The sequence below is a fragment of the Epinephelus fuscoguttatus genome, linkage group LG3 (assembly GCF_011397635.1).
Source record: "Epinephelus fuscoguttatus linkage group LG3, E.fuscoguttatus.final_Chr_v1".
NCBI lineage: Eukaryota > Metazoa > Chordata > Actinopteri > Perciformes > Serranidae > Epinephelus > Epinephelus fuscoguttatus.
In genome coordinates this window covers 37,430,861-37,455,399 of record NC_064754.1, presented here as the reverse complement: position 1 = coordinate 37,455,399, position 24,539 = coordinate 37,430,861, and the positions used below count along the sequence as shown (strand labels likewise).

General features: G+C 39.9%; 2 protein-coding genes across 3 annotated transcripts; both read left to right on the top strand.

Annotated features, from left to right (window-relative positions):
- The first annotated feature begins 384 nt into the window (after nucleotides 1–384).
- On the top strand, nucleotides 385–7,773 carry znf207b (zinc finger protein 207, b). 2 transcript variants are annotated; one of them, XM_049571541.1, is made up of 11 exons: nucleotides 385–547; nucleotides 1,100–1,226; nucleotides 1,360–1,498; nucleotides 1,844–2,029; nucleotides 3,257–3,332; nucleotides 3,501–3,562; nucleotides 3,707–3,846; nucleotides 4,242–4,340; nucleotides 5,233–5,487; nucleotides 5,887–6,043; nucleotides 6,972–7,773. In XM_049571541.1, exons 1-11 carry the CDS (start codon nucleotides 507–509, stop codon nucleotides 7,121–7,123), a joined length of 1,434 nt encoding a protein of 477 aa, XP_049427498.1. In that variant the 5' UTR covers nucleotides 385–506; the 3' UTR covers nucleotides 7,124–7,773. The 2 variants fall into 2 exon arrangements, with proteins under 2 accessions (XP_049427498.1, XP_049427499.1); XM_049571542.1 differs by lacking the exon at nucleotides 4,242–4,340.
- Nucleotides 7,774–18,413: 10,640 nt separating this feature from the next.
- On the top strand, nucleotides 18,414–23,390 carry cd7al (cd7 antigen-like). Its single transcript, XM_049572468.1, has 5 exons — nucleotides 18,414–18,596; nucleotides 19,085–19,438; nucleotides 20,602–20,976; nucleotides 22,374–22,480; nucleotides 22,915–23,390. Exons 1-5 carry the CDS (start codon nucleotides 18,536–18,538, stop codon nucleotides 23,110–23,112), a joined length of 1,095 nt encoding a protein of 364 aa, XP_049428425.1. The 5' UTR covers nucleotides 18,414–18,535; the 3' UTR covers nucleotides 23,113–23,390.
- The last annotated feature ends 1,149 nt before the right edge of the window (nucleotides 23,391–24,539 follow it).

The window sequence follows — 24,539 nt, the reverse complement described above, 5'->3', positions numbered from 1 at the left end:
AGTCACTCCTAGTACTCAGCTGAGTCAAGTCATAGCCTATAAATATATAACCTACTTATGTTTATTTTTCAGGTTTTGCTGCACCCATAAACTCACTGTAAAAGTCGTAAATCATTTGTTATGAAGTGTTTGAGACATTTGGACCTGTGCTGAAGCGGGTCTTACATAACGTTAATAATACAGCCTAAAGCCTGTAAGAAAACCCTTTAAATCAAATTAACATTATAGAAAATCACTGAAAAGATCTAGTCAGGCTGATTGTAGACCATATATTATGATAATAATATAATAATATTTTTGATATGCTATTACCTGTCTCTAAAACTAGGGGCGTGTCTATGACATGACGTCTGTTTTCTGTGCTCGCGAGACTGCTGTCTCCTCTACAACTTCCTCCAGCAAAGCGCCATTTTCGGCGTTGTTACGGGACTACAGCATGCTGTTGTCAAACAGATAATAAGACTAGTATTCAACGTTGTCAGACTTTTTTTCAGTATTCATTAAAAATGGGACGGAAAAAGAAGAAGCAGATGAAGCCATGGTGCTGGTATCCTTTTAACCGGTCGACGCAATACCAACTCAGAAATGTCAGATGCTAAGCGTTAGCTTGACAAAAGGAAGGCCTAAGCTAACCGTTAAGAGGGTTTATCGGCTTGCGAGCTAGCGTTAGCTTAATTATTTGGTCACTGGGCGCTAGAAAAGCGTTTCGGGGATTGTTTTTACTCAGTTTACATCTGTAAAGTATTTGGCGTCGAGTTCATTTACGCAGTAGTAACTGTAGATTGCGATGAGTTCCTGGTATTGCTAAAAGGGAAGTAATGCTAGCTATCTCCGCTGCGATGTTGGCGAGCTCACCTGTTAGTCATACACTGATGATTCAGGGAAACAGCTAACGCTTTCATTCACGCCTCAAAGGTGGTAAGTCTAAAGACCTTATATTTGAGTTTATTTTGAAACCCTACAACTTTCACTTCCCGGTCGTTGCTCATAAATGGGGATGAAGATTACACACCAGAGCATGGAATTTTATTTTAGGTAACATTTACATGATGTGTTTTTGACGTTATACTTCGACATAATCCTTAACTCCACACCCAAGGTACTGTAATCGAGACTTTGATGATGAGAAGATCCTCATTCAACATCAGAAGGCAAAACATTTTAAATGTCACATATGCCACAAGAAGTTGTACACAGGTCCAGGCTTGGCTATCCACTGCATGCAGGTGGGTGCTTTTTTGTGTGTTATTTATCGTAGTTTAGCTTAACTTAGTTTGGTGTATTCTCTCATGAAGTGCATAACAGATTAACTTTGTTTATTATGACAGCACACACTGATTCATTGTGCATGCGTTTCAGGTACATAAAGAGACAATTGATAGTGTACCAAATGCAATTCCTGGAAGAACAGACATCGAGCTGGAGATCTATGGTATGGAGGGGATTCCAGAGAAAGACATGCAGGAAAGAAGACGAACGTTAGAACAGAAATCACAAGGTTTGTACATCTTAATGTACTTTTCTTTCCAAATTGAGTAGAAGCCTAGATGTCTCTGCAACATGTTACCTTAGAGTTCACAATGGTCTTGTGTATTTGGAATGATTTAAAGCTAAGGGAGATTCTTGGTAATGTGTAGCATTATCAGAGCCATGAGAGTTAGGGGAGCATAAATCCAGGGGTATCCCATCTTGGTTAATTTTATGTTCTGTCTCTACTTTGTTTCTTAATGCGGTGTGCTTACATCAAAATCAAAGTTTTTTTTGCAGAAGCTTGGGTTGATTTATGTTGTATTATGTGTAAGCCTCACATTACCTGATGTATGCATTACCTCTCTGTTTTCAGAGAGTCAAAAAAAGAAGTCAAATCAGGACGACTCTGATGAAGATGACGACGATGATGATGAAGCCGGACCATCAGCTCAGCAGGTTCCTGCTGTCCAGCCCCAGGCAGGCTACGCTGCCCCAATGGCACAGCTTGGGATGCCTCCTGTGGCTGGGACACCTGGGATGCATCCTGGAGGTTATCAAGGCAAGGACCTCTTAGTAAAAAGCGGAAGTTGGACGTTAGCACTGACTCATCTTGATAAAATAGAATTTAAACAAACACTCATAAGTTAATTCTGAGTTAGACTCCAGTGACTGATGACTTTACACAGACTGTGTGTCACTTTAAAGAGTAGATACTCCTTCTAAGCTCAAAGCTGATGAATGTTAGCGGCCTCTACCAGGCACTACCAGAGAGCTTTCATGTAAACCTGTATAACAGGACTACGGACCACAGATGAATGAGTTACTGTAGGTTGAATTGCATTCGTAACCTTTTACAAATGCAATTGTGGGAAATGGATCTCCTTTTTCTTTTTGAGCGTGAATATTAGGGATGTAATGATATGGAAATTTTGATATCTTGATTATAGTGACCAAATTATCATGGTAAAAGATAATATTGCGATATTTTTTTAAGCGCTACACAATTACACAATAACTGACGTTTGCATAGCATAACTTGCATTGGCTGTACAGCTGTGGATGATGGTCACGGAGATGAGCCAGCAGATTTGTAGTGCTGCTACCCTTCGCAGCAACTTTCTTTCTGCATGTTCTGCACACAGGATAGTTGTCCTCCACCAGCTGTCCCACGGCATTCTTCACAAACCCAAAGTATGCCCAGACCTCAGACTTTGTGCGTTTAGTTGGGGGGGGGGGGGGGGGGGTGTCCTGAGTGCGCTATCACCACCTTTCACCATGTTTTCATTCTTTGTGTTTACACATGGTACGCATTCACGCAGCGCCTGCATCACGAGACTTGAATGAGGCTGTTATTACATATCCCGATAATCCACCGCAATAATTAATTTAAACATAAACGGTAATTCTTGCCGTGTAAAAATTAACCGACATTTACCGTAATATCGGTAATCGTCACATCCCTAATGAATATATATGTATTGTACAGTGTCAAGTGTAAGCCTCTCCCACCAACACCCTACATGACTTGTGTTGTCTTCTCTGCATTTAATAATTGTTAAGCATTCAGAGTGCTGCAGGCTTGCAACATGCAAAATGTAGCAAAACCGAGTTCAAGAAACTGTACAGATAGAGCAGGGAAATGTTGGCATGGTTGTGGGATTGCTGATAGCACAATATGTTTTTTGTTGTTGTGTGTTCAGTTATCTTGACATGCTACTGCTTGTTTGAAGTGATGTAATGTTGAGTTATTGGTAAACAGAACATTTCCTCTTGCTCATTGTTACAGGAATGCCTCCCATGATGCCGGGCGTTCCTCCCATGATGCATGGTATGCCCCCTGCCATGCATGGAATGCCACCAGGGTAAGAGATCTCTTAATGGCGTGTGTTCACTATTTTAGGTTTGATGCTTTTTTTCCTTTTGATTTTTCTTAACAACTTATTTGTTGTGGGGTAGAATTATTTCTGATTTTACTGCAGTGAACTCAACATCATGTATCATTGTCTTACTGGTCTTATTGCCTTTTGCAGCATGATGCCAATGGGTGGAATGATGCCTCCCATGATGCCTGGGATGCCCGGAATACCCCACGGTGAGTTGTCGTTGTATTTTCGATTAGAGTAACAAGAAACATTTAAAGTCAGTTCTAGCTCCATCTGAGCACTTTTGCTCCTTTTGTGTTGTCAGTGTAATAGTGCAAGAAGGGTTAACTGACTGTGTTTGGGTGATTGTTTAGGAATGCCTCCTCACATGGCCCCACGGCCAGGGATGCCCCATATGGCCCCAGCCCCCGCGGCAGGAGCGATACCCAGTCGACCGGCAGTACCAGTGGCTCAGCCCGCCGTCACCAAACCTCTTTTCCCCAGTGCAGCACAGGTGAGCCCCATGCAATCGCCCAAACAGCACACACTCGCATAGGCTTTTCGGAGCGTTTAGAGGTTTATGTAAGCCTGTCATTCAAGGTAGATAGTTGTTGACGTGTTATGATATTAAACCTCCTCTATGGTTTCTTATGAACACAGTACTGAGGGATGTTTTTGACCTACTTCCCAGTACTTCTTATTTTCTCACGTCCTTATTCCTCATTTTCTGTGGTCAGCTGTTCCTCCTTTTGTCTTCCTCACCACCATTACTTTTTTTTTTTTTTTTTTTCCCAATAAAAAATCAGTGTCACTGTTGTATAGCATACTTTGTTCTCATTATTGAATTTGGATAGATTATGTGGACATGTTACCTGCCAATACTGTGATCTCCTTTCCACCATGCTGCAGATGGGCGCTGGTGTTCACAGCAGCACAGCAGCCGTTTCCTCTCCATCCGCAGACCTTCAGTCTGCCTCCTCCCAGCCTCCCTTTCCTAACACGCCACAAGTAGGCTCACAGACAGGACTTTGACTTGGGCTGTGGCAGCTGCATGTTGCTTATCTATTAACTCTGCCTGTAAATTCTCAAGTTGTAAACAAGGCTGATTACTAACAGTATTTGCCTTGTGCATCAAACTGAGCACGTCGGCTATAATGTTGGTGTCGGAGGATGATTATCCCTGACAACAACTGACATAATGTTTGTCTGTGAGCTTTATTACTTTGCATGTGCTTTGATTAACGCAGAATGAGGTGTAGCAATGGATTTACATGGATCTTACTTTGCATTATTCACCCCTCCTAACCACTGGAGCATGAATTCTGCAATAACTCATCATTCTCTTACGCTGCAGTAGTGCATAACACACTGTCAGGTTTTTCCTCACAATCTGAATTCTAAATGTCTGTTGGCTGGTTATTGCTTTATTTCAGGATTTGTCTTTCATCTGATGATTTATTGACTTTTGTGGATACGAAGGGTTTGACTCATTTCATGGAAAATCTGCACTCCAGTTGAAAGTAAATGGTGTACATTTAAAGGACAATTGTCTTGTTCCTCAAATCAAAAAGACTTAACTGATTTTTTTGGGGAATTCACAAGTCATGATGATGATAATTTACATATCTCAAGTGGAATCGAAATACTAAACAAAAATCAGAAGGACCAAATCAGAGATGAAAACATGATTTTGCGTGTATAAAAAAGACAAACTCTAAATGGAATGTTTGGGGTTTCTCAAATACCTAAAATATTTTGTTACATAATGATTGTCGCAATGAAGAATTCACTGAGGACTTTTGTGACTTAAAAGTTTTTTTCTGTCTCTCTTGCTCTTTGAAAAATAAGGAAGCAGCAGTTGGGACTACCAGTCAGTTACCTGTGTTGTGTCTTTGTACAGGCCCAGCAGAGCACCTCAGGAGCTGCAGCCTCAAACTCACACAGCACAGCCGCCTCCTCCGACCCTCCCAAAGCAACATTCCCTGCCTACACCCAGCCCTCTGTCTCCTCTTCCTCTTCCACTTCCTCTTCTTCTTCTAACCCCTCTAGCAGCACTGTGGCCAAACCCCCGGCCACAGTGGCCACCAAGCCTGCTATCCTCACCACCACGAGTGCAACTAGTAAGTTGATCCATCCTGATGAGGATATCTCACTGGTAAGTTGCTTGAGCTTTCTATTTTGCCCTTTTCACAGTAAGTAATGACTGATACATATAATAGTACATTTATTAAAGAATGGGTCAGTGCCATATTTGACCATCAGTCTGGTCCTGAATATATTAGTATCACAATTAAAAAGTTTGGTACAAAGTTAGATATTTCTGGGACATCCGCCAAGCATTTAGATTGTTTATCTTTACTTAGTAGTTTCTCTTTTGTGGTTATGTTGAAGGATGATTCTGAACTTGAGTATCCTCAGTGTGAAATCAGGGCACGCCTACATAGGTACCCAATCCCCCGTCATTTTTGTGAGTGTTTATCTTTGTGTACTGTAAGGGGCATAACAGAGTTTCTTTAGTCTGAATATTTGCTTTGTGTGTTGTCCCTGCTAACAGGAAGAGATGAAGGCTCAGTTGCCTCGTTACCAGCGTCTTACACCCAGGCCGGGTCAGGCCCATGCGGCTGCTCCCCCAGTGGCAGCTGTAGGCAGCATAATGCCCCCACAGCAAGGAATGCCACCACAGCAGCCTGGCATGAGGCATCCCATGCATGGTAGGAAAATGCTTGTTCAGAAATCAGTCGGTGTGAAATACCCATCAGATTTGTTTACATTTCAAACTTTATCACTACAACACTTTCTCAGTTTGACAATTATGTTTAGTCACTTTATTATCACTGTCTGTGTTAGTTTGCAGTTATTACTGCACATTCAGCATTTTTACAGTAATTTTTCCTCTAGATCATTGGTTCCCAGACATTTTTAAACATTTGCACTTCTCCATATATGTTTTTTTATGGCACATTAGGTGAAGTAGCTTGTAGTATACATTTGAATGCATTCTATGGATATGTGAAGATGCCATGGTCAAGCTAAAGCTGGGTTTTAGTTACTCGATTAATGAATTATCGTTTCATGATCGTTATCCGGGCCTATCAAGGCATTTTTTTTAATGATTGGGATCGCTAATCTAGAGCCCGATCTGATCGAGCAAAGCTGCACCAAAGCAACAAATAGTGGAGGATGATCTTAAAGGGATAGAAATTCCCTCAAGGACAAAGAGATTAAAGAGGCCTTGCTATATTATACATGAAACAGAAAAATACATTTAAAAAATATTAAGAAACAACTTGGGTGCAGGGACTTTTTTCCTTAATGCATTGCAGCGCTATTTATTTGTCAAACATATACATTGGGTTGATTTCAATAACTTTTAAGTACTTCAAGTGTGCACTGTGCAGCTGTATTATTAAGGAAAATACAAGTATCTGAACTGGACTTGGAATCAGCAGATATTCTGTTAAATCCCTGGGATATGGATTGAGGGCAAAAAAAAAAAAAAACTTGATCAGGACATCCCAACTTGATCTAAATACAGAAGTGCTCAGTTCATTTATGTAAGCTGCAACTTAATTGGCAGCTGTTGAATCTGTAAGAATTTCAGCATGACCATATTCTGCTCTCCCTGTGTTCTCTCTGCAGGTCAGTATGGTGCTCCTCCTCAGGGCATGCCAAGCTACATGCCTGGAGGGATGCCTCCATATGGGCAGGGTCCTCCTATGGTGCCCCCTTACCAAGGAGGCCCTCCCATGGGCATGAGGCCACCCGTCATGTCCCCGGCTGGACGCTACTGAAGCAGCAAAGCAGCCACCACATTAGGTTTGAGGTTAACACCTTTCTCTCATCCTTGTGCTTTTTCAAACCTAGCTGCAAGCAAAGAGCAGTTAAGACCAGTGGTGGTGAAGACAAACATTATTTGTTAGGACACATGGACATTAAATGTAACATCTTTATTGGAAAACAGCCAAACACCACACAAGTTCCTGAATGCTATTTTGTTGTCATGATTACATGTGAGGATATATTTTTCCCCCCCCATAGGTTTCACTCAGGTTTATAGAAGTGAAGTGTGTTTAAATGATTCATATTTCTTTTGAAGCTGCTGGAGTTACATGAACGTACCAACCCCTTACAAAGGCAAGTTTCTCTTGTAAACATTTGATTATTTTTATTTTGTTTATTCTTTTTCTTTGGTATATATTGATTGAGGCCCTCACAGCACGTTTAGGTGCTGTTGGACTTGCGTCCCCAACTTTGGTTGGTGAGGGTCTCAGTGATGACGATGATTCCAGCTAAGTAGTGTTACACATTCACAACACATCAGTCTCTAGCTTTATCCTTATTTCAGGTTTGTTTTTAATCTTTCCTGGTCAAGAGGGTACCTGTATGCATTCTTTGTAATGTTTTATGAATCTGTTGTAATAAAATTCATCTTGAAATCCAATGCTGGTTTTTCCTGACGTGCGTGGAGGTGAGTGATGAAGGTTTGTACTGACATTTTACAGCTGTTTAACAACAGGATCTCATCAGGTATTTAAAAACCAAGTTTGCCATCATCTAATTTTTGCGGACTCCACCTTATGTTGTCTGATAAAAGACGGGATATTGAAATACAGAAGAAAATGCATTTCCATTAGTTCAGAAACAATAAAAAAAAATGAATGTGCTGAAATCTGGTGCACCACCACCCCCAAACTAAGATGTTGGCCAACTTGTGGTTCCAAATACTGCATGTTAACGTCATGATAATGATGGAAATAACTGCAGATTAAATAATGACACTTGAAGATGGAGTGCACTGACACAGTAAGAGAGAAACTTTTTTGGAATCATTAACCTTTCTGTCTGTACATACATACCAGTACTCAAACATGCATGGATGCTATAATGTTAGTGTTTGTCACATCTCACAGTTGTGTCCCCGTAATGCACCACAAGGGGCAAGCAAAACAACAAACCCAGCAGTACAGTAGCTCTGCGCTAAATTCCAATTTTATGAAGCTCAGTTGTCATTTTTTTTATAAATTAAAAAGCTGATCAATGCTTTAATACTTTGGTAACCTTTTTTTCATAGTGATTGTAACTGATCGGCAATTCAGTGGTTATGTTAATTGGTTTGCCCTTGTTTAAATTGTACATGGGAGAAGTTTTCCTTCTTGGCTTTCTCAGAGAGCCCCTTCTGATAGACATCTATTCATTTTAACCCAAACCATGACCTTGTTTCTAATCTTAACCTAGAATTCCCTCTTCTCCCAACTACATTCATTTCCTTATGCTTGAAGATCTCAGATGGTGGCACAAACTGCTAAATGGAAACTTAGTTTGCATCTGTAGTTGTGATTTACAGCAGCAAGTCCTGAATTGTTGGTGCATTCCTGTGAAATAATGTAGAAACTGAAAGTTAAAATTAAAAGACAAAATCCAAATGGAAGAAAACTTGCATCAGCAAACAGGACCAGTGGTCACAATGAGACCCTCTCTAGTACTAACATACCTAACCATATATGTATAAACAGAATTTGAAATGACAGCGTAACAATACATAAACACCTGAGATGGCTCAAGAAAAACTGCTTTACTTGATTGGTATTTACTGCAGCGCTAGTTTGTATTGCTGAGTGGTTTCGTGTTTTGTCCATGCTTCTGTTTAAACGTTTGACATAATCATCAGCCAGTGTCATCTGCAGTGATCTTGTGTTGGAGATTGCTGCACAGAGAGCAATCTCTAAGATAATAAATGTGAATAAAAAATTGATCACAAAAAAAAGAGAATAAAGATGTAGCCAGCAGGTGCCCAAATTTGAGTTTTTAGTTCATACAAGGATCAAAAGCCATGGTGGCAAGAAGTTACTGTAGGTATTGAGTGTTTCCTCTGCATATCACTTACTGCTTTGTATTTGTTTTTGTCTGTAGCCCATCCATAACAGCCTTAAAACCCACTCAGCTGGCATGAAAGGTCAGTTAAACCCAGTAAGTACCTGATGTTTATTATAGTGTGGGTCTTTCCTGTACAACTGGATGCTTGGCCTGTGTTACATGATGTAATGTTAAAGTGTGTTGTTAAAATGTATAAGATAATTCACACTTCCATAAGTGTTAAAGAGAAGAGAAGAAGATTATGCCTTAAATAACAGTTCTATTTTAGTTATTTAAAAGATAAAGATTTGGGTATTGAAATGTAAATGTCAAATTTTTATGGTTTTGTTCTGTCTGGTTAGAAATTGACATAGTCAGCAATGTGAGTGTCATGTTAAAGGCTCAGCTCACCTTAACAACGAAGAAAATGATCGCTTTTCTCAAGTGGTATCTAGCACTGCGGTTCCCAACCTTTTTGGTTTTTTACCTCTGAAAAGAGGCATTCAACTTCCATAAATCTGGGAGTCTGCAAACAGGGAATCTTACACTTCCCACAATGCATCTTAACTTTTCATTAGACCCTGCAGCTAGGTGAACACCCATGTGTTTCACACTTGACACCCCCACTTTAAAGGAATAGTGCACCCAAAAATGAAAATTCAGCCTCTACTCACCCATATACCGATGGAGGCCCTGGTGAAGTTTTAGAGTCCTCACATCCCTTGCGGAGATCGGTGGGTGGAGCGGCTAGCACACCTAATGGTAGATGGCGCCCCAGACTAACGTCCAAGAACACAAAATTGAATCCACAAAGTATCTCCATACTGCTCATCCATGAATCCACAAAGTATCTCTATACTGCTCATCCATAGTGATCCAAGTGTGCTGCAGCCGCAACATAAAAAGTTGTTTCGAAAAACGTCATATGAACTCTGTTTTTAACCTCACCTCTAGCGAAGGACAGCCCAACATGTCTGAAGACTTTGAAACTGAGGAGGAACAGCATTTCTTTGTTGAGCCGTATTTGTTTGAGCCCGAGTATATGCACTGAACTCAGGCTACTGGACGAAGCAGCCGCCGCAGCTCATGAGCCTAATCCTCAGCCAGCCGCAGAATACCAGAGTCGAGCACTGGAAACCTGGTGGTGTAGTTGTTTCAAATGCAAAGCAATGCCAACGGATGAGGAAAGTGTTTGCTGCTCAGACTGGGAATTGGCGATGCCTGCACTTGAGAATCTGGACATCAGTACTGACAAGACTGCTGCTCTTCAGAGATCACCGATCACCCTGAGCGCGCGCACGTGAGCGCGGAGCACAGAGAAGCAGTCAGAGCTACAGGCTACAGTGAGGCTAAAAACAGAGTTCATGTGACGTTTTTCGAAACAACTTTTTATGTCGCGGCTGCAGCACGCTTGGATCGCTACGGATGAGCAGTATGGAGATACTTTGTGGATTCAATTTTGTGTTCTTGGACGTTAGTCTGGGGCGCAGGAATATTCTGTTATCTGACAGCAAAAAGTCATGTACGGAGTGTAATGAAAATTAAAGTCCACAATCCCACAACAGGATGGGAAGATGTAGAAACACTAGAAATAATTTCCAAATATGTAAATGCTATTGAGTTGAAAAATTGAAATAAAGAAACTACGTAAGAACACTTTAAAGTAATGCTAGACTGCTGCTATTGACGTTAAGGGTGGAACAGTAGTCTAGATAATAACTTGATGAGGTCTATCTGACCAAAATGTTGCATTTAAAATAACAGGAGACATTTAACAGTGTGTGGATTAGTTTTTGAATAAAATATAGGCGGATCTTTCATTGTTTTTGGTTTGTTTTTTTCCCAGTTCTCATCACACTGGTGTCTCATGTTATTTTGAACTTCAGTGATTGAATCAGATTAAATACTCACAATGTCAGCTATTACTCCTGGGATAAAGTAAACTAAACTAAAGTTAAAATGCAGTTAAAATCATCGTCATGTGTTTAGGGTCATAAAAAATATTTAGTACTACTCTTCTTTTGTCTGTCACTCTGGACTGTTGTCCATGTCTCAATACTTTTTTTCCAGGTATCTGATTGGTCAGTGGTCGGGGTGTTGACAGGTTGTGAATCCAATCCTCTGAAGTTATACTGCTGCGGAGCAGGTTAGCTGTTCATCATATGTTACCATGGTGATTTATCCTGGTTAAAAGTGAACCAGCTTTGTAGTACAGAAACACCAGAGTGAACCCTGAACTTAACTAGCTAACTTCATAGTACAGGCCTCAGCTATTTGTAGTTAAAGGAACATAAACTGTCATATAAAGAACAATTGTCCAGAAAGTAGATGGATGTTTGGATGAAAATGTTACACATCACAATGTCAGAGTCATGTTTGTTTGTTTATTTTTTAATAAAACTATTACATCAAGCTGCTGCCACTTGTTTTCCTTGAATTAGATTTAAACTTGAGGTGAAATCCACAGTTCTTAGTTCCCAACCAGTGTTTATGGGATGATAGTGATGAACCTGAGCTAAAGTCCAGGAAGAGCAGTCTCACATAGGAGTTGTTTTCCAAGTGAGTGAGGGCCTGATGAACCACAGATGAGATGGCGTCAGCAGTGGAGTGGTTCTTCCTGTAAGTGTATTTGCGAAGGTCTACTGTCATGTTAGCTGTCCTTTTCATGTGTGTCATTACCAGCCTTTCAAAGCACGTCATGGTAATTGGGATCAACTCAGAAGCTGTGTGGAACGCTTTACATTTTGACTGCAGATTATTTGGCAATACAGTCACTGTGCAGCCATGTGGAAAGATTTTCTGCAGACAGGTTTTACTAGTTTTGTATGATAGATAGGGAGAACGTACAGTCTGTTCCATGAAGCCACTGTTGTATAGGACTGGATCTGTGCTGCCAATAAAAACACAGCATCACGGGGAGCACTCGTTTGGTGAGGTAGTTCATGTTACACCCCAGGGTGAGACATTCCTCTTTCTTAGTACAGTATTTAAAGTTCAGTATATGTTGCACAACAAACTAAAAATTCCGACATGATAAATTTAGCAGATGTTGCAGATGTTAGACCTCTTGACATTATGTCAGATTTTAGCCCTGATGAGCTCTGTCTCAATCTGAGCTGTAAGATTATGTAGGTGTGTTTGTACTGATGGTTTAATGATGTCATGTTCATGAATTACATTTAAAAATATTAAATTTTGTATTACCCATTAATGTAATGCCCGTTAGTTGAATATTTGCAATGAAATGTTGAATAAATGGCTAATGAAAGTATTTTTGCTTCTCATTTTTATTGACAGAAAACAGTCACCTGGTACTTTCATACAATATGATTTACACACTGTGTAAAAGTAACACTTTTATATGATTATCTGGGTTACACATGATTTACACACTGTTTTTAACAAACATTTATGTGTTATGAGCAGTTTACACACCAGCTGTGTTGAAATGAACGTGTTGTCTCTGAGCACACTGTACATGTGTTGGAATTCAACATGTGTCATTTTTAACACATCACCTCAGAGTGTATGAACATTTTTCTCATTAAAAGAGCACATCTTTTGGGCTTTGTGAGAAACATGGTGTAAACACATTTTCTCTATAGTGGTGTTTATAACTGATCATTTCCTGACACCAATTTTGAGCATCACATTTATTTTCCTGTGTTCTGGTACATTTTATGCACCAGTTTATGGTGCAAATGTCTTTAATTTAGTCAAAATAGAGGTCAGAGATTTATCACTTTTAGCTTACTAATGCTATTTCAACTGTTTATTGTGTTTACCAGCATGTCACTGCGATTCCAGGAACTTCAATTTTCGGCAAAGTGAGCAGGAGAGAGCGTGTTTTGAATAAACATCTAATTTCTGTCTGGTCTCGTGTTGCCTTGGTGATCAGTCTGTAACTTTCCATTGCATGATAATTAAGTGCTTCATATCTACATACTACAACAAATTACTGTGCAGATTATACTGATGTGACCAATTTTGCCTTGTTTGCATTTCCCTCTGTGCACATAAATAAAGAAGCTGATTTATAAAAACAAACATTACATTAAGAATATATAGCTACTGTCCTTGAGTGGATGTGTGATTGTTTCTGCACAAGTGTTTACACTCTACATGTTTAAGATGAGTGTGTTCGCCCTTGTTCACAGTATAGGCTGTAAAGGTAAGTATTTAGAGATGAAACAACATGTATGGTAAATGCAGTACATGTGTGATATCTCCAGGTTTGGGGACCACTACGTATGGAACAAAGTGCATCCTGAACACTACGGGGAGATGTTCATAAAAATGATCAACTGTGACGCCTGCCAGTGTAAAGTCATATTTGTCAAGGCAAGGAAACATAAACATTTCTATTAAATCACTGTCTTTGTTGTGAATGCCAGTGCTCCACCTGTGATGGCAGAAGCTGATCTTTATACCACAACTGATTTTTAGGGGAGTGAAGTTGGGTAAAATGTGTTTTTCTTTCCTTTAAACTGTAGACAGAACTGTTTAGTCCCTGTGGGATGTGACTTGCTCTTGTTATAAAAGAGGGACTTAGTTCTGTTTTCAGTACGCTGCGTTGTTGTGTATTCATGACTGTCATAGGACTGTGGAAAATGTTTATCAATGAGGTAAACAGCAATAATATTCCATGTTCAAAGAAAATAAACTGTTCAGTGGCTGGAAGACATATGGTGTGTCACACTTTGTTTTTGTATGTGTAAGGGATAAACCAAAATTTAGTTTGCTTATTTTACTCACTGCCACAAAAAATTATCTCCCAAAGTAGTGATCATCAAAAAGTGTTCCTCTTTTGAGACATTTTTATTTATATAGCTCAAAATCATAAAATTGATCTCAGGACAATTTTCATAAAGATCAGATCAAGACCATACTCTTAATTTACACAGACCCAACAATTCAAATGAATTCCCACCAAGAGCAAGCACCTGTTTTTCCCCTGTTGTGCGACGGGGGTGAGGAAAAACTTCCCTTTAATGGGAAGAAGCCTCGAGCAGAACCACAACTCTATGGTGGGTGGCCATCTGTCTCTGCCGGTTGGGTTGGGACAGAGAGGGATAGACAGAGAGACAGGCACAGCAACATCAGTAATAACTAATAAGTATCATAATGGGGCGCCCGGTGGCTCAGTGGGTAGAGGAGGCACCCCATGTACAAAGGCCCTGTCCTTGCTGTAGCAGCTGAGGTCGATTCCAGCCTGCAGCCCTGCACCAGGTGCTCCCACAATCCCAAGAAACCTGCAAGGGGAGAAAGCACAAAGACTCGGGGGAAGAGGCAAAGTTAATGGGACATGAATAAATACAGATGGATTCAACATGAGATGGCGTGGAAGAGAGAGGAGCTCAGTTTTGGTATAGAAAGATACTGTAACACTAGTTGCATTATAAATGTGGTTTAAGTAAAACCAGCAAAGCAAAGCCCACCTGAAGTGACTGCTGTTGAAAATAAATTTGTAAAGTGCAATGTGTTGAACATTTAATGATTTATCCATTCTCAGTTTTCCCTCAGCAACATTTCCACTTTCCCTCATGCTTTCATCAGGGTCCACTGTAGGCATTGGCCAGTCAGGCAGTTGACCTTACAGTTTCAACAGTTTGTTACTTTTAGCCAAATATTTCAATGTTTATTTGTCACACAGCACCACGGGGAGCACTTGTTTGGGGAGATAGTTGATGTTACACCCCAGGGTGAGACATTCCTCTTTCTTATTACGGTATTTAGAGTTCAGTACTTTGACGAGCATTTCTATGCATATATTGTGCAACAAACTAAAGACAATTTGGAAAACTCACACATTTATGTGTTGAGCCATGTAACACAGCTGGTGTGTAAGAGCAGTTTACACATCAGCTGTGTTGAAATGAACATGTGTTGTCTCTGAGCACACTCTGTACATGTGTTGAAATTCAGCACGTGCCATTTTTAACACATCACCTCAGAGTGTGTGTGAACATTTTTCTATGACGTTAAAAGAGCACATTTTTTGGGCTTTCTAAGAAACATGGTGTAAACACATTTTCTCGATAGTGTTATTTATAACTGATCATTTCCTGACACCAGTTTTGAGAATCACAGACTTAAATGTCCCCAATCAGCTGGCTGAGAGTGATTATGACTATTATGACAACTACTACTACTACTACTACTACTACTAATAATAATAATAATTGCTAAATTGGAAATATCAGCACAAGTAAACACACACCTACACAATAAGAGTCTATTACTGAGAAAAGCATGACATCACGGTGTGTCTGGAAGAAAAGTTCCCACAATTATGAGGTTTTTACGTTCCTGTACTTCTACTTTACTACATTTCAGAGGAAAATACTTTACATTTTACTTATCTATATAACAGCTATAGTTCCTATTTACTTTGCAGTTAAACATTTTATGCAGCTTATTTAAGATATGTTTATAAAATATGCTGCATTTCTACCCTACAATATATAAAGTTGATAACTGGTTTCACCTTGACAGCTTACAATATTTAAATAGATCTTACATGTTGATGAATCATTATCAATGCTAACCCAATAATATAATATACGATATAAAACTGTTTTACACAAGGTAACATTAACATTAGCATTAACATTAGTCTCCCTCCGGGCTGCCAGCACCTGGCACCCTGCTCATCAGCCGAACAATATATTTTTGAAAAAGCAATTATTTAGTAATGAAAAATGATGGATGAGAGTGTTGACAAAGAACCAAACCGGTAAGTAATATCCATAAGAGTAGCATTATAAATAAAATCCTGCCGTTACCCATCCTGATTTCTCTGAAGGTACATTTTTTATGTTTTATTTTTCATGCATAAATTGGTGCCTTTGCCAGGGATGATATGCCCCCAGACCCGCCCCCCCAAGGTGACTTCATGCCTTCAGCACCCATTGGTGTCACTGCAGAACCTAGACATCACTAAAAGAAGGTCAGTAAAATGTTGTTTTCACACCAGCACCCATGCAACACCTGCAGTTGCTCAGTGTGTTCATATAAGGACCAGTGCACCACCTAGTGGCATACAGGGGCTAATATTGAGTCCTCAAACATCCACATTAGACCCACTGCTGCCCAAAGATAAAAAAAAAAAAAAATCCTGAGAAGATCTGTCTTGTTAGACACTGATAAATTACTTGTGTACAGTATATGAGATAATTGTCAATAATATGTAGTGTGGAGCCTGATTAAAGCAGTGACAGGTCAGATAACTTACAAATGGGGGAAACTAAAAGGAACAGTCCAGCATTTAAGATGAGAATATTTGTTGTAACTCATTCAGCGCTCACTTTTATGTGACCATGACATTATTGATAGACTTTGGAGATAAAATAAATATTAATTTTGTGAAATAATTTTCTCTAAATGCTATTTGAAACTATTTTAACAATTTATTTTGTTCCATTAGATGATTTTCTTTTCTGTATTCATTTAATTTTACCCTTATGTTGAGTTTGATTTTTATTTAATATTGGCTATTTTTCAAAACATCACTTCAGTGCTATATATGTATTGAATTGAAATTATCACCTATTATAATATCTAGGCACTGCAGCCATTAGATGCATAGGTTCTGTTGATGGAAAAGGTCATCTAATGGAAACATTCAGGACCTTATGATTATGATTTCTGCCTTCCTCTGGTGGACTATTTGTTTCCGTTTCCAGGAGTTAGTCATGCTTTTTTTTTAACCTGACTTGGTGGTTAGACGCATCAGTGAGGCCAAAAATGCTCTACATAAGTTGCATAAGTAGTTTCAGACCTCATAAACATTCTCCTTCAAAAAAAATTGAATGCATTCACAGGCAAACAAAAGTTTAGCAGATCAATAAATGATTAAATGAGGCCCCTCGAGTTGCAGCCTCACGAACTGCAGCAGCCTTATTAAACAATAGCAGCCAGTAAACAGTCACTAAAAGCCACCTGTTAAACAACAAGACCTTTTAATTGTGGTTTCCTGCTGGACGAGCAGAACAAGACAACAACTCTTCATCAGGGCTGATCTTTTGCACTGATGCAAGATAAGTGAACCACAGAGCAAACCGCCTGCATAGATGTAAATACTGCCTATCACTTTTAGATTCTAACTTTAAGCGAGCAAAAACAAGCCTCGTTTCTTCTGGTGTGTTTGGAGATGAATAATGGACTTGCATTGTTCAGGCTTCTCCACGTTTCCACATGTGCGGCCTAAATTTAGGCCATTTGCTTGTCGCCATTTTGTAGGTTGCATTCAAATTATGTTACAGCCCTTCCATGGTCTATAATTTACTGCGTCATTTGTTTATGTGCTAACTGCAGTTCAGTGTGTGAACAAGAGCGAGTGTGAACCGCTTGCCGGTAAAAGTCCAGCAGCCTTTGACTTACTACTTCAAGATATCCAGTAACCAGACTTGCTGCAAGTCTTAAGAAGTCTCTCAAATAGGTCTCAAGTCTTAAGTCACAAGTCTTGCAGAACAAATAGGAAGTCTTAAAATTGCTATTGGTGACCATATGACAAGACATTTAAACATCAAGTCCAGCTCAAAACATTACTCATATGCCTGTATGTACACTGAAAAAGTTATATGTTGCTGTAATTATTCCTCGTGTCCATATAGTTTGTGAAAAGTTCAAGATTTTTTTGAGGCCATTTTTTTCTATGCTTAGACCTAATCGTCAAATATTGAAGCTGCACTTGAGACTTGAATGTTTTTTTCCGTCAAGTCTTTAACCAGTCAAACCTCAAGTCCACATTTTTGTCAGTTTAGCCCGATTAAAGTTTTTCACAGTATGTGCTCTGTTCACTGGTGCAAGTTATCAAAAAGGCAGACTCATCCTGTTGTCACATGCTGTCAGAATCATTTCCCCAGGGATATGCAAAAACAATTTTGTCTGTGGAAGGTTTTTCTCAAGTGTGTCAAAGACAAAGAATGCAAATTAAAGGAAAAAACAACACTGAATGACACAGATGAACTCTAGAGTCGGGTCAAACTGCCTGTAACAAAACATCTGAAGGCACCTCCATGCACATGTTGGTCCTGACTGTGCTGCTGATTATTCTTTCTTAATATGTTCAGCCTCAGCTCTGCTGTATTGTTACCTTTTTGATTAATTGCCATTTGGCCTTAGAAGGAGCTGATCTGTCATACGTCGTGTTGGTTAGTGTGTGCTTCCTCTTGTGTTCGTCTTGAGGTTTTGAAGGTGGAGCTTCATGGAGTTCCTCTTGGTTTCATTTACAGTTAACCAAACCTTTTTAACATCCAGTTCTGAGAGCTTGTACGTGTGCTGTCATGGTTTACATCACTGACTTCCCTCAGGATCTATGTTAGTGTCTTCTGACAGTGTGGTTAAAGATGACTAGGATCCAGTACCTGGCTTGTCTGTGGACGCTGTTCTTGACACAAACTGGATTTGGTGAGTTCAGTTCTGTCGTTACCTTTTTTTTTTGTAGTTTGAATTATGATTGGAGCTGAAAAGTAAGTCTAAGGGAAGTCAGCGGGAGTCTGTTTCTTATTCAAGGGGTGGACAAAATAATAGGAATACTTCACAATGTAATGCACCACTATAAAAAAAGTGATTCATTAATTTACCATTGGTCATTTTCTGGGCCGCAGGTTGTAGTGGTATCATTTTGGATTATACTCTGAGGTGTTGCTGTAGTTTTGTCCAGCTCACTCATATGGAATGGTTGATTGTAAGATTTCAAAACAGAATTCAGTTGTTTGTTTTTTTTTTTCATTTATTTTTTTGTGCACAATGCCCTTATGTAAGATAATATAGATCACAAAAATAAGCTGCAAAATGCTTCTAAAATTGTGACTATTATTTTGAAACACATCTTTAAGTGTATAGAATATAACTAAAAATTGCTGATATATATTATTATTTTTGTTTTTATCAAGTGTGCAGTGACATTCAGTTCATGGAGAGGAATCAGGGGGAATCTGTGGTACTTCTCTGTGTGATTGACCCCAAAAACCCCTCGCCCTACGGCGTCTACCTGAAGCGTGACTGGCTGCGTCCCAAGGAAGTGCTGTTCAAGTACACCGACAGCAACTTCAAGCTGAACGATAATGATGACAAGAACCGCATCAGTGTCACCGGCGACCCGAGCAGGCACTCCCTGAACGTGACCATCTCTCAGCTAAATGCCGGTGACACAGACCGCTATTACTGTGAGTTCCTCGTGGCCAACCCTTCCTCTGAAGACGATCGAATACGTGGGAAGACAGAATTCGTCCTCCTTGTTAATGCTGGTGAGCTTCTTTTTTTTTTTTTTTTCATCCCACTCACTTTTCATCTGTCGCCCACTGGAGGTTACACTTTCCAAAACTAACAGAAAACTTGAAGGTCAAATACAGGGGGGTTGGCATTTGGAAAGTGTGTTTGGTGATGTTGTTTGAACCCACTTAGAACCACTGTCTAATAAGGCATGCTTTATAAGGGGTTGTAAATGATAATGGCTGTTAATTAATGAGGTTTACACCAGGCAGAAGGAATTAAAGAGCCAGCTAAACACATAAACTGGAGCATGATAAACACCCTGACCATGCAAAAGTTCCTCTTATCAGTGGTGCTTTACTGACACATCAAGCGTTAAGTCTTATAAACCCTTTATAAATGATGCCTTGTTAAAACTGGCACCATGACGTGTTATTTTCTTTGTGGTGTTACTGTTTTTGACAAAACAAACCACTAACATGCCCATCATGGACCCTCAGCGGTTCCTGCAACACAGTTAAAGTTCAACACAGCTCCCTGAAATCTAACCTGCTTGTTTTTCGGTATTCAGCATTTTGCCCACGATGACTCACTCTGTGTTTTTGTATTTAAGATTTGCTAACTGTAAGAGTAACCAGGGTGTGAAATACCTCCTATGATTACGCAGTTTTGCTTCCACATCTGAAACTACAAACCCATCACCAGCATCAAAAACCTGTGAAAACTGAAGGTTTATTAATATCAGAATGTAGAGTAATATTGCGCACAACACTGTGGAGATGGAGTGAGCTTATGTAATTCATATCAGCTCCTCTCATCCTCTCTACAAGTTGAAAAACAGCAGATACTGATCCAGTTTGACAAGACAAGAGATGACCGTTCTTTTCCTGGTTGCAACAATATTCAATAAATACTGATATACACCTTAGATTGTACCCCAAAAATACATTTTACTACAGCACCCTGACGATGCTTTCAAGGGTAGATGATTTACCATCGTTACTTTTACTGTTCCTGTTGACTGCACATGTTGATTGGTTATAAAGGCTGCACTCAGTTTGTCCTATCTGGCTACTATAATCACCAAGAACTCGCCCTGATATCCTTACAGCTGCTAACCCACACAACTAATTTGATTAATTAGAGGAAATGGGATTTTAGGTCATATTCTAAGTTTTATTCCCTTTCCCCTCCGGAGATGCCCCTGGGACGGTGAACATAGGTTTGGTAGAGACGTGTTCTGGGGCCTCGGCCGTGCTCCCCTGCTTCCCCCAACACGGGGAGGCCTTGGCCGTGGAGGGGGTGAGTCTGATGCGGCAGAGGGGCCAGAAGCCTGTGGAGGTGTTGTACCACTCAAAGCGCCACCATGGCGACGGCTCTTCCTCCTCCCAGTTCCCTGTCGAGAGGGTCCAACTGTCCTCTGCTCCCGGTCCTAGGGGCATCACCTACAACCTGACCCTGAAGCAGCTGCAGCCAGACGACAGCGCCCTGTACAGCTGCCAGCTGCTCCTGCGCGGTGGGCCCGACTCCACCACCAGTCTGGGCAGACAAGTGTTCTTTGTGTCTGTGCAAGGTGGGTCACAGGGGGACTCGATCGCAAGGTTACTTATACTAACTGCATTTTTTTTTTCAGGCTTCTGAAAATGACTTTTTCTTGTACTAACTGTTGTTCTGTTGTTGCACCCAGTTCTCTCCTCCCTCTCTGTTGTGCTGTTGTTTCAGTGTCTTTCGGTCCCGCTCTGACGTCTCAGGATGTCAGCCGTCTACTAACATAACTGCAGCTACAACTACTGAAGTTCATATTTGCCAGCTGTCTTGAAGTGTTGTTTGTTTCTTTTCAAATAATGATTTTAATTAAATAGATTCGGGTGTTGTGGTGACACTGACATGTTCTGAAACCTGTGCAAAAGACCTCTCTATTTCCTCTGTCAGTTTCACAAGCACTAACAATTGTTCATTATATTTGTTCACTTGTGCGTCCATGGATGTGTTCACCACTGATAACACTTGACAATATCAGACATCACTAACAGATGACATTCACATTTTTCCACACTTAGAGTTTATGTGTGCGTCAAGTATGAACAGCCAGTTGTTAATCTGTCAGTCAATCTGGTGATATCTAACATGGTGCTGTCCCAGTATAACTGACTTGTTACCCAACACTGGGCAGGGGCATGAACCGTTCATGCACAGATGTAGAAAATTATTTTGGTGCCGTTTTATATGCATTTTCCCACGAAATGATCAGAACCACCAGTGGATAAATCCTCCTATCGAGTGTTCTCTGTGTGGCCAAAACCTGATATAGTGTATTCCTCTCCACACTGTGGAGATTGACTTATTTTTAATTGACAGGTGTGAGCGAGTCAATTAGCCTTTTTGAAAAAATGATAGATTTTCACAATTTGTGACTATAGATTATTCACGTTTAATTCAAAAATTTTTTATTGAAATTCTACTGAGAGTTTTGTGTTTGAGATGTTGTCCTCAAACCCTACTGAGCAAACCAAACTGCGATCACCTCCTGATAATATCAGCCCAATCAGAGCTCCTGTTGGCCATGATAACAGATGTTTGTCTCCCTGTTTCTGAAGTTTTTGCTGCTTATCTTCATGTAATAAATAAACCTGGCCATCCCACGGTGAATTTAATATGACTAATAGGAACATACTCAAACGGCAGCCTGCAACTAGGAAGGAAGTCTGGCTCTGTGGTTTTTGAAATTCCATTGAACATGTCACAGTTGAGCTGCCTTTGACCCACTCACTGTTGTACTAACGTGCTGCTTTTGCTGTTTATCTTAAAATATTTTATAACTGCACTTGTAAGTGTCAGAAGCAGCAGTGCAGCGAGGACGCTGAGTGTTGTCAGTGTGGCTTCAGGGGATGTCAAGGCCCTCTGTGTTTGTGTCCTGCAGCAGTGAGGTCAACCCTCATATCTTCATCATCTCTCTCTGCTTCTTCACAGGAGGTCAGTGCGGCTGCTCCAACTACTCCACCCTGCTGTATGCTTTGTCCGCGGCTGTGGCTGTCCTCCTCTTCCTCCTCCTCTTCGGATTTGTGGTGATTTATAAAGTGAGTGGACTTGTGGCTTATAATGCGCTGCTCTGACACTACACAAGCTAAAAGGAGAAAAACAGAACAGATCACCGCGAACAGCACCTGCCTGTTAAGATCGTGCCAGAGAGTTCCTCTGCAGCTCACCACAAAACCACACGAGTTTCACAACTTGCTGCTGTCACTCAGCATGTTTTTCTTACAATTCTGGTAGCAAACTTAATTCTCTTTTTTAGTTCATATGGAAGACATTTTTCTACGAACTGTGAACTACAGTGTTCCTCTTTTTTTAAGTTACAGAAAAAAGGTATAGTGAGGACTGGATTTGGTTAGGACTTCCTATCACAGTAAAAAGAAGAAAATGAAAAACTCTGATTTTAACAGGAAATCGAGAGTGTGTTCGCTCTGTTCACTTCACTGATTTATTTTCCCCCTGTTTCTATGACTATCAGGGCAAAGCACGCCGCAGTGTCAAGTCACACCCTCAGGCCCCCATCTACGAGGAGATGACTGGGGTGAAGCCTGTCTGTCGAAAACTGGCCCCCCACCATCTGGAGGAAATGGAGTCTTCTGAGTACAGAAACTGCCCTGTGAAGAAATCCTGTCCTGAAAACCATTACGAAAGCCCCAAACCCAGGAGTGAATTTTAGAAATGAAATATTAGACCAACTTATCAACTCAGCTGCCTGAAACTTACTGCACTCAAATTTACTCTATTAAATTACTTTAAATTACTTTACTTAGTTTCTCCAACACATTCAAACAGCTTAGATTCTGTCGGACTGTTATATCTCATGTATATTGGACTGAGGATAGTTTGAACGAGTGTTTGTATTTGACATTTTCTCAAGGACCTTTGTAAATGTTGACTGCCCATGTTTGTGTGTTTGTGTTTGAGCAAATAAAGGTACCCTGTGGCGTTTTGTAAGGACTTTTGTGGTCTTTGAGGTCTAACAAACACACTGATAACATCTCATCCTGAAGAAGCATTTGCAATCCTGATGTTAACAAACATTTGAACTCTATACTGCAGGATGACTTTTGAAATGATTTTTCTGAGATTTCTTTTTTATCATGCACTATACTGACATTTTTCACGCCATTTTAATAACATACTATACAGTGACAATTTTTAATTAAATCTTTCTCTGAAATGTTTCATGACACACAGTGTTGACATTTTTATGAGATACTATACTATGACTTTTTTTATGATATTTTAATTTTTACGACATACTGTAGGATGAAACTTTACTGGGACACACTAAACTAACCTTTTATGGCATTTTTTGTGACACTTTACGATGACATTTTGAAGCCATACATATTTACAATAATCTATAACTTTTATGACATACGATAGTATGGCACTACACTAGGACATACTTTAATATGACTTTTCTGGCATTTGTATGGCACGCTACCACATTTTTTGACATCCTACACGATGACATTTTTTTTCCTGCATACTAAAACTTTTTCATGATGCACTTTCATATGAAACCATTTTTTGCATACTACACTAAATGTTGCTGACATACTACAGCATGACATTTTGCATGAAATTCTAATGTCAAGCTAATATTTTATAACATACCTAAGTATGACACTTTACGAGGACATACTAACTTGTGACTTTTTATGGCATACTATACTATATCTTTTTGACATACTACAGTGGGACATTTTAATGGCATATTGTAACTTTTTATGACACACTATACTGTGACACTATACCAAGACATGCTATACTGTGACTTTTAATGACACACTATACTGTGACACTATACCAGGACATGCTATACTGTGACTTTTAATGACACACTATACTGTGACACTATACCAGGACATACTATACTGTGACACTATACCAAGACATGCTATACTGTGACTTTTAATGACACACTATACTGTGACACTATACCAGGACATGCTATACTGTGACTTTTAATGACACACTATACTGTGACACTATACCAGGACATACTATACTGTGACTTTTAATGACACACTATACTGTGACACTATACCAGGACATGCTATACTGTGACTTTTAATGACACACTATACTGTGACA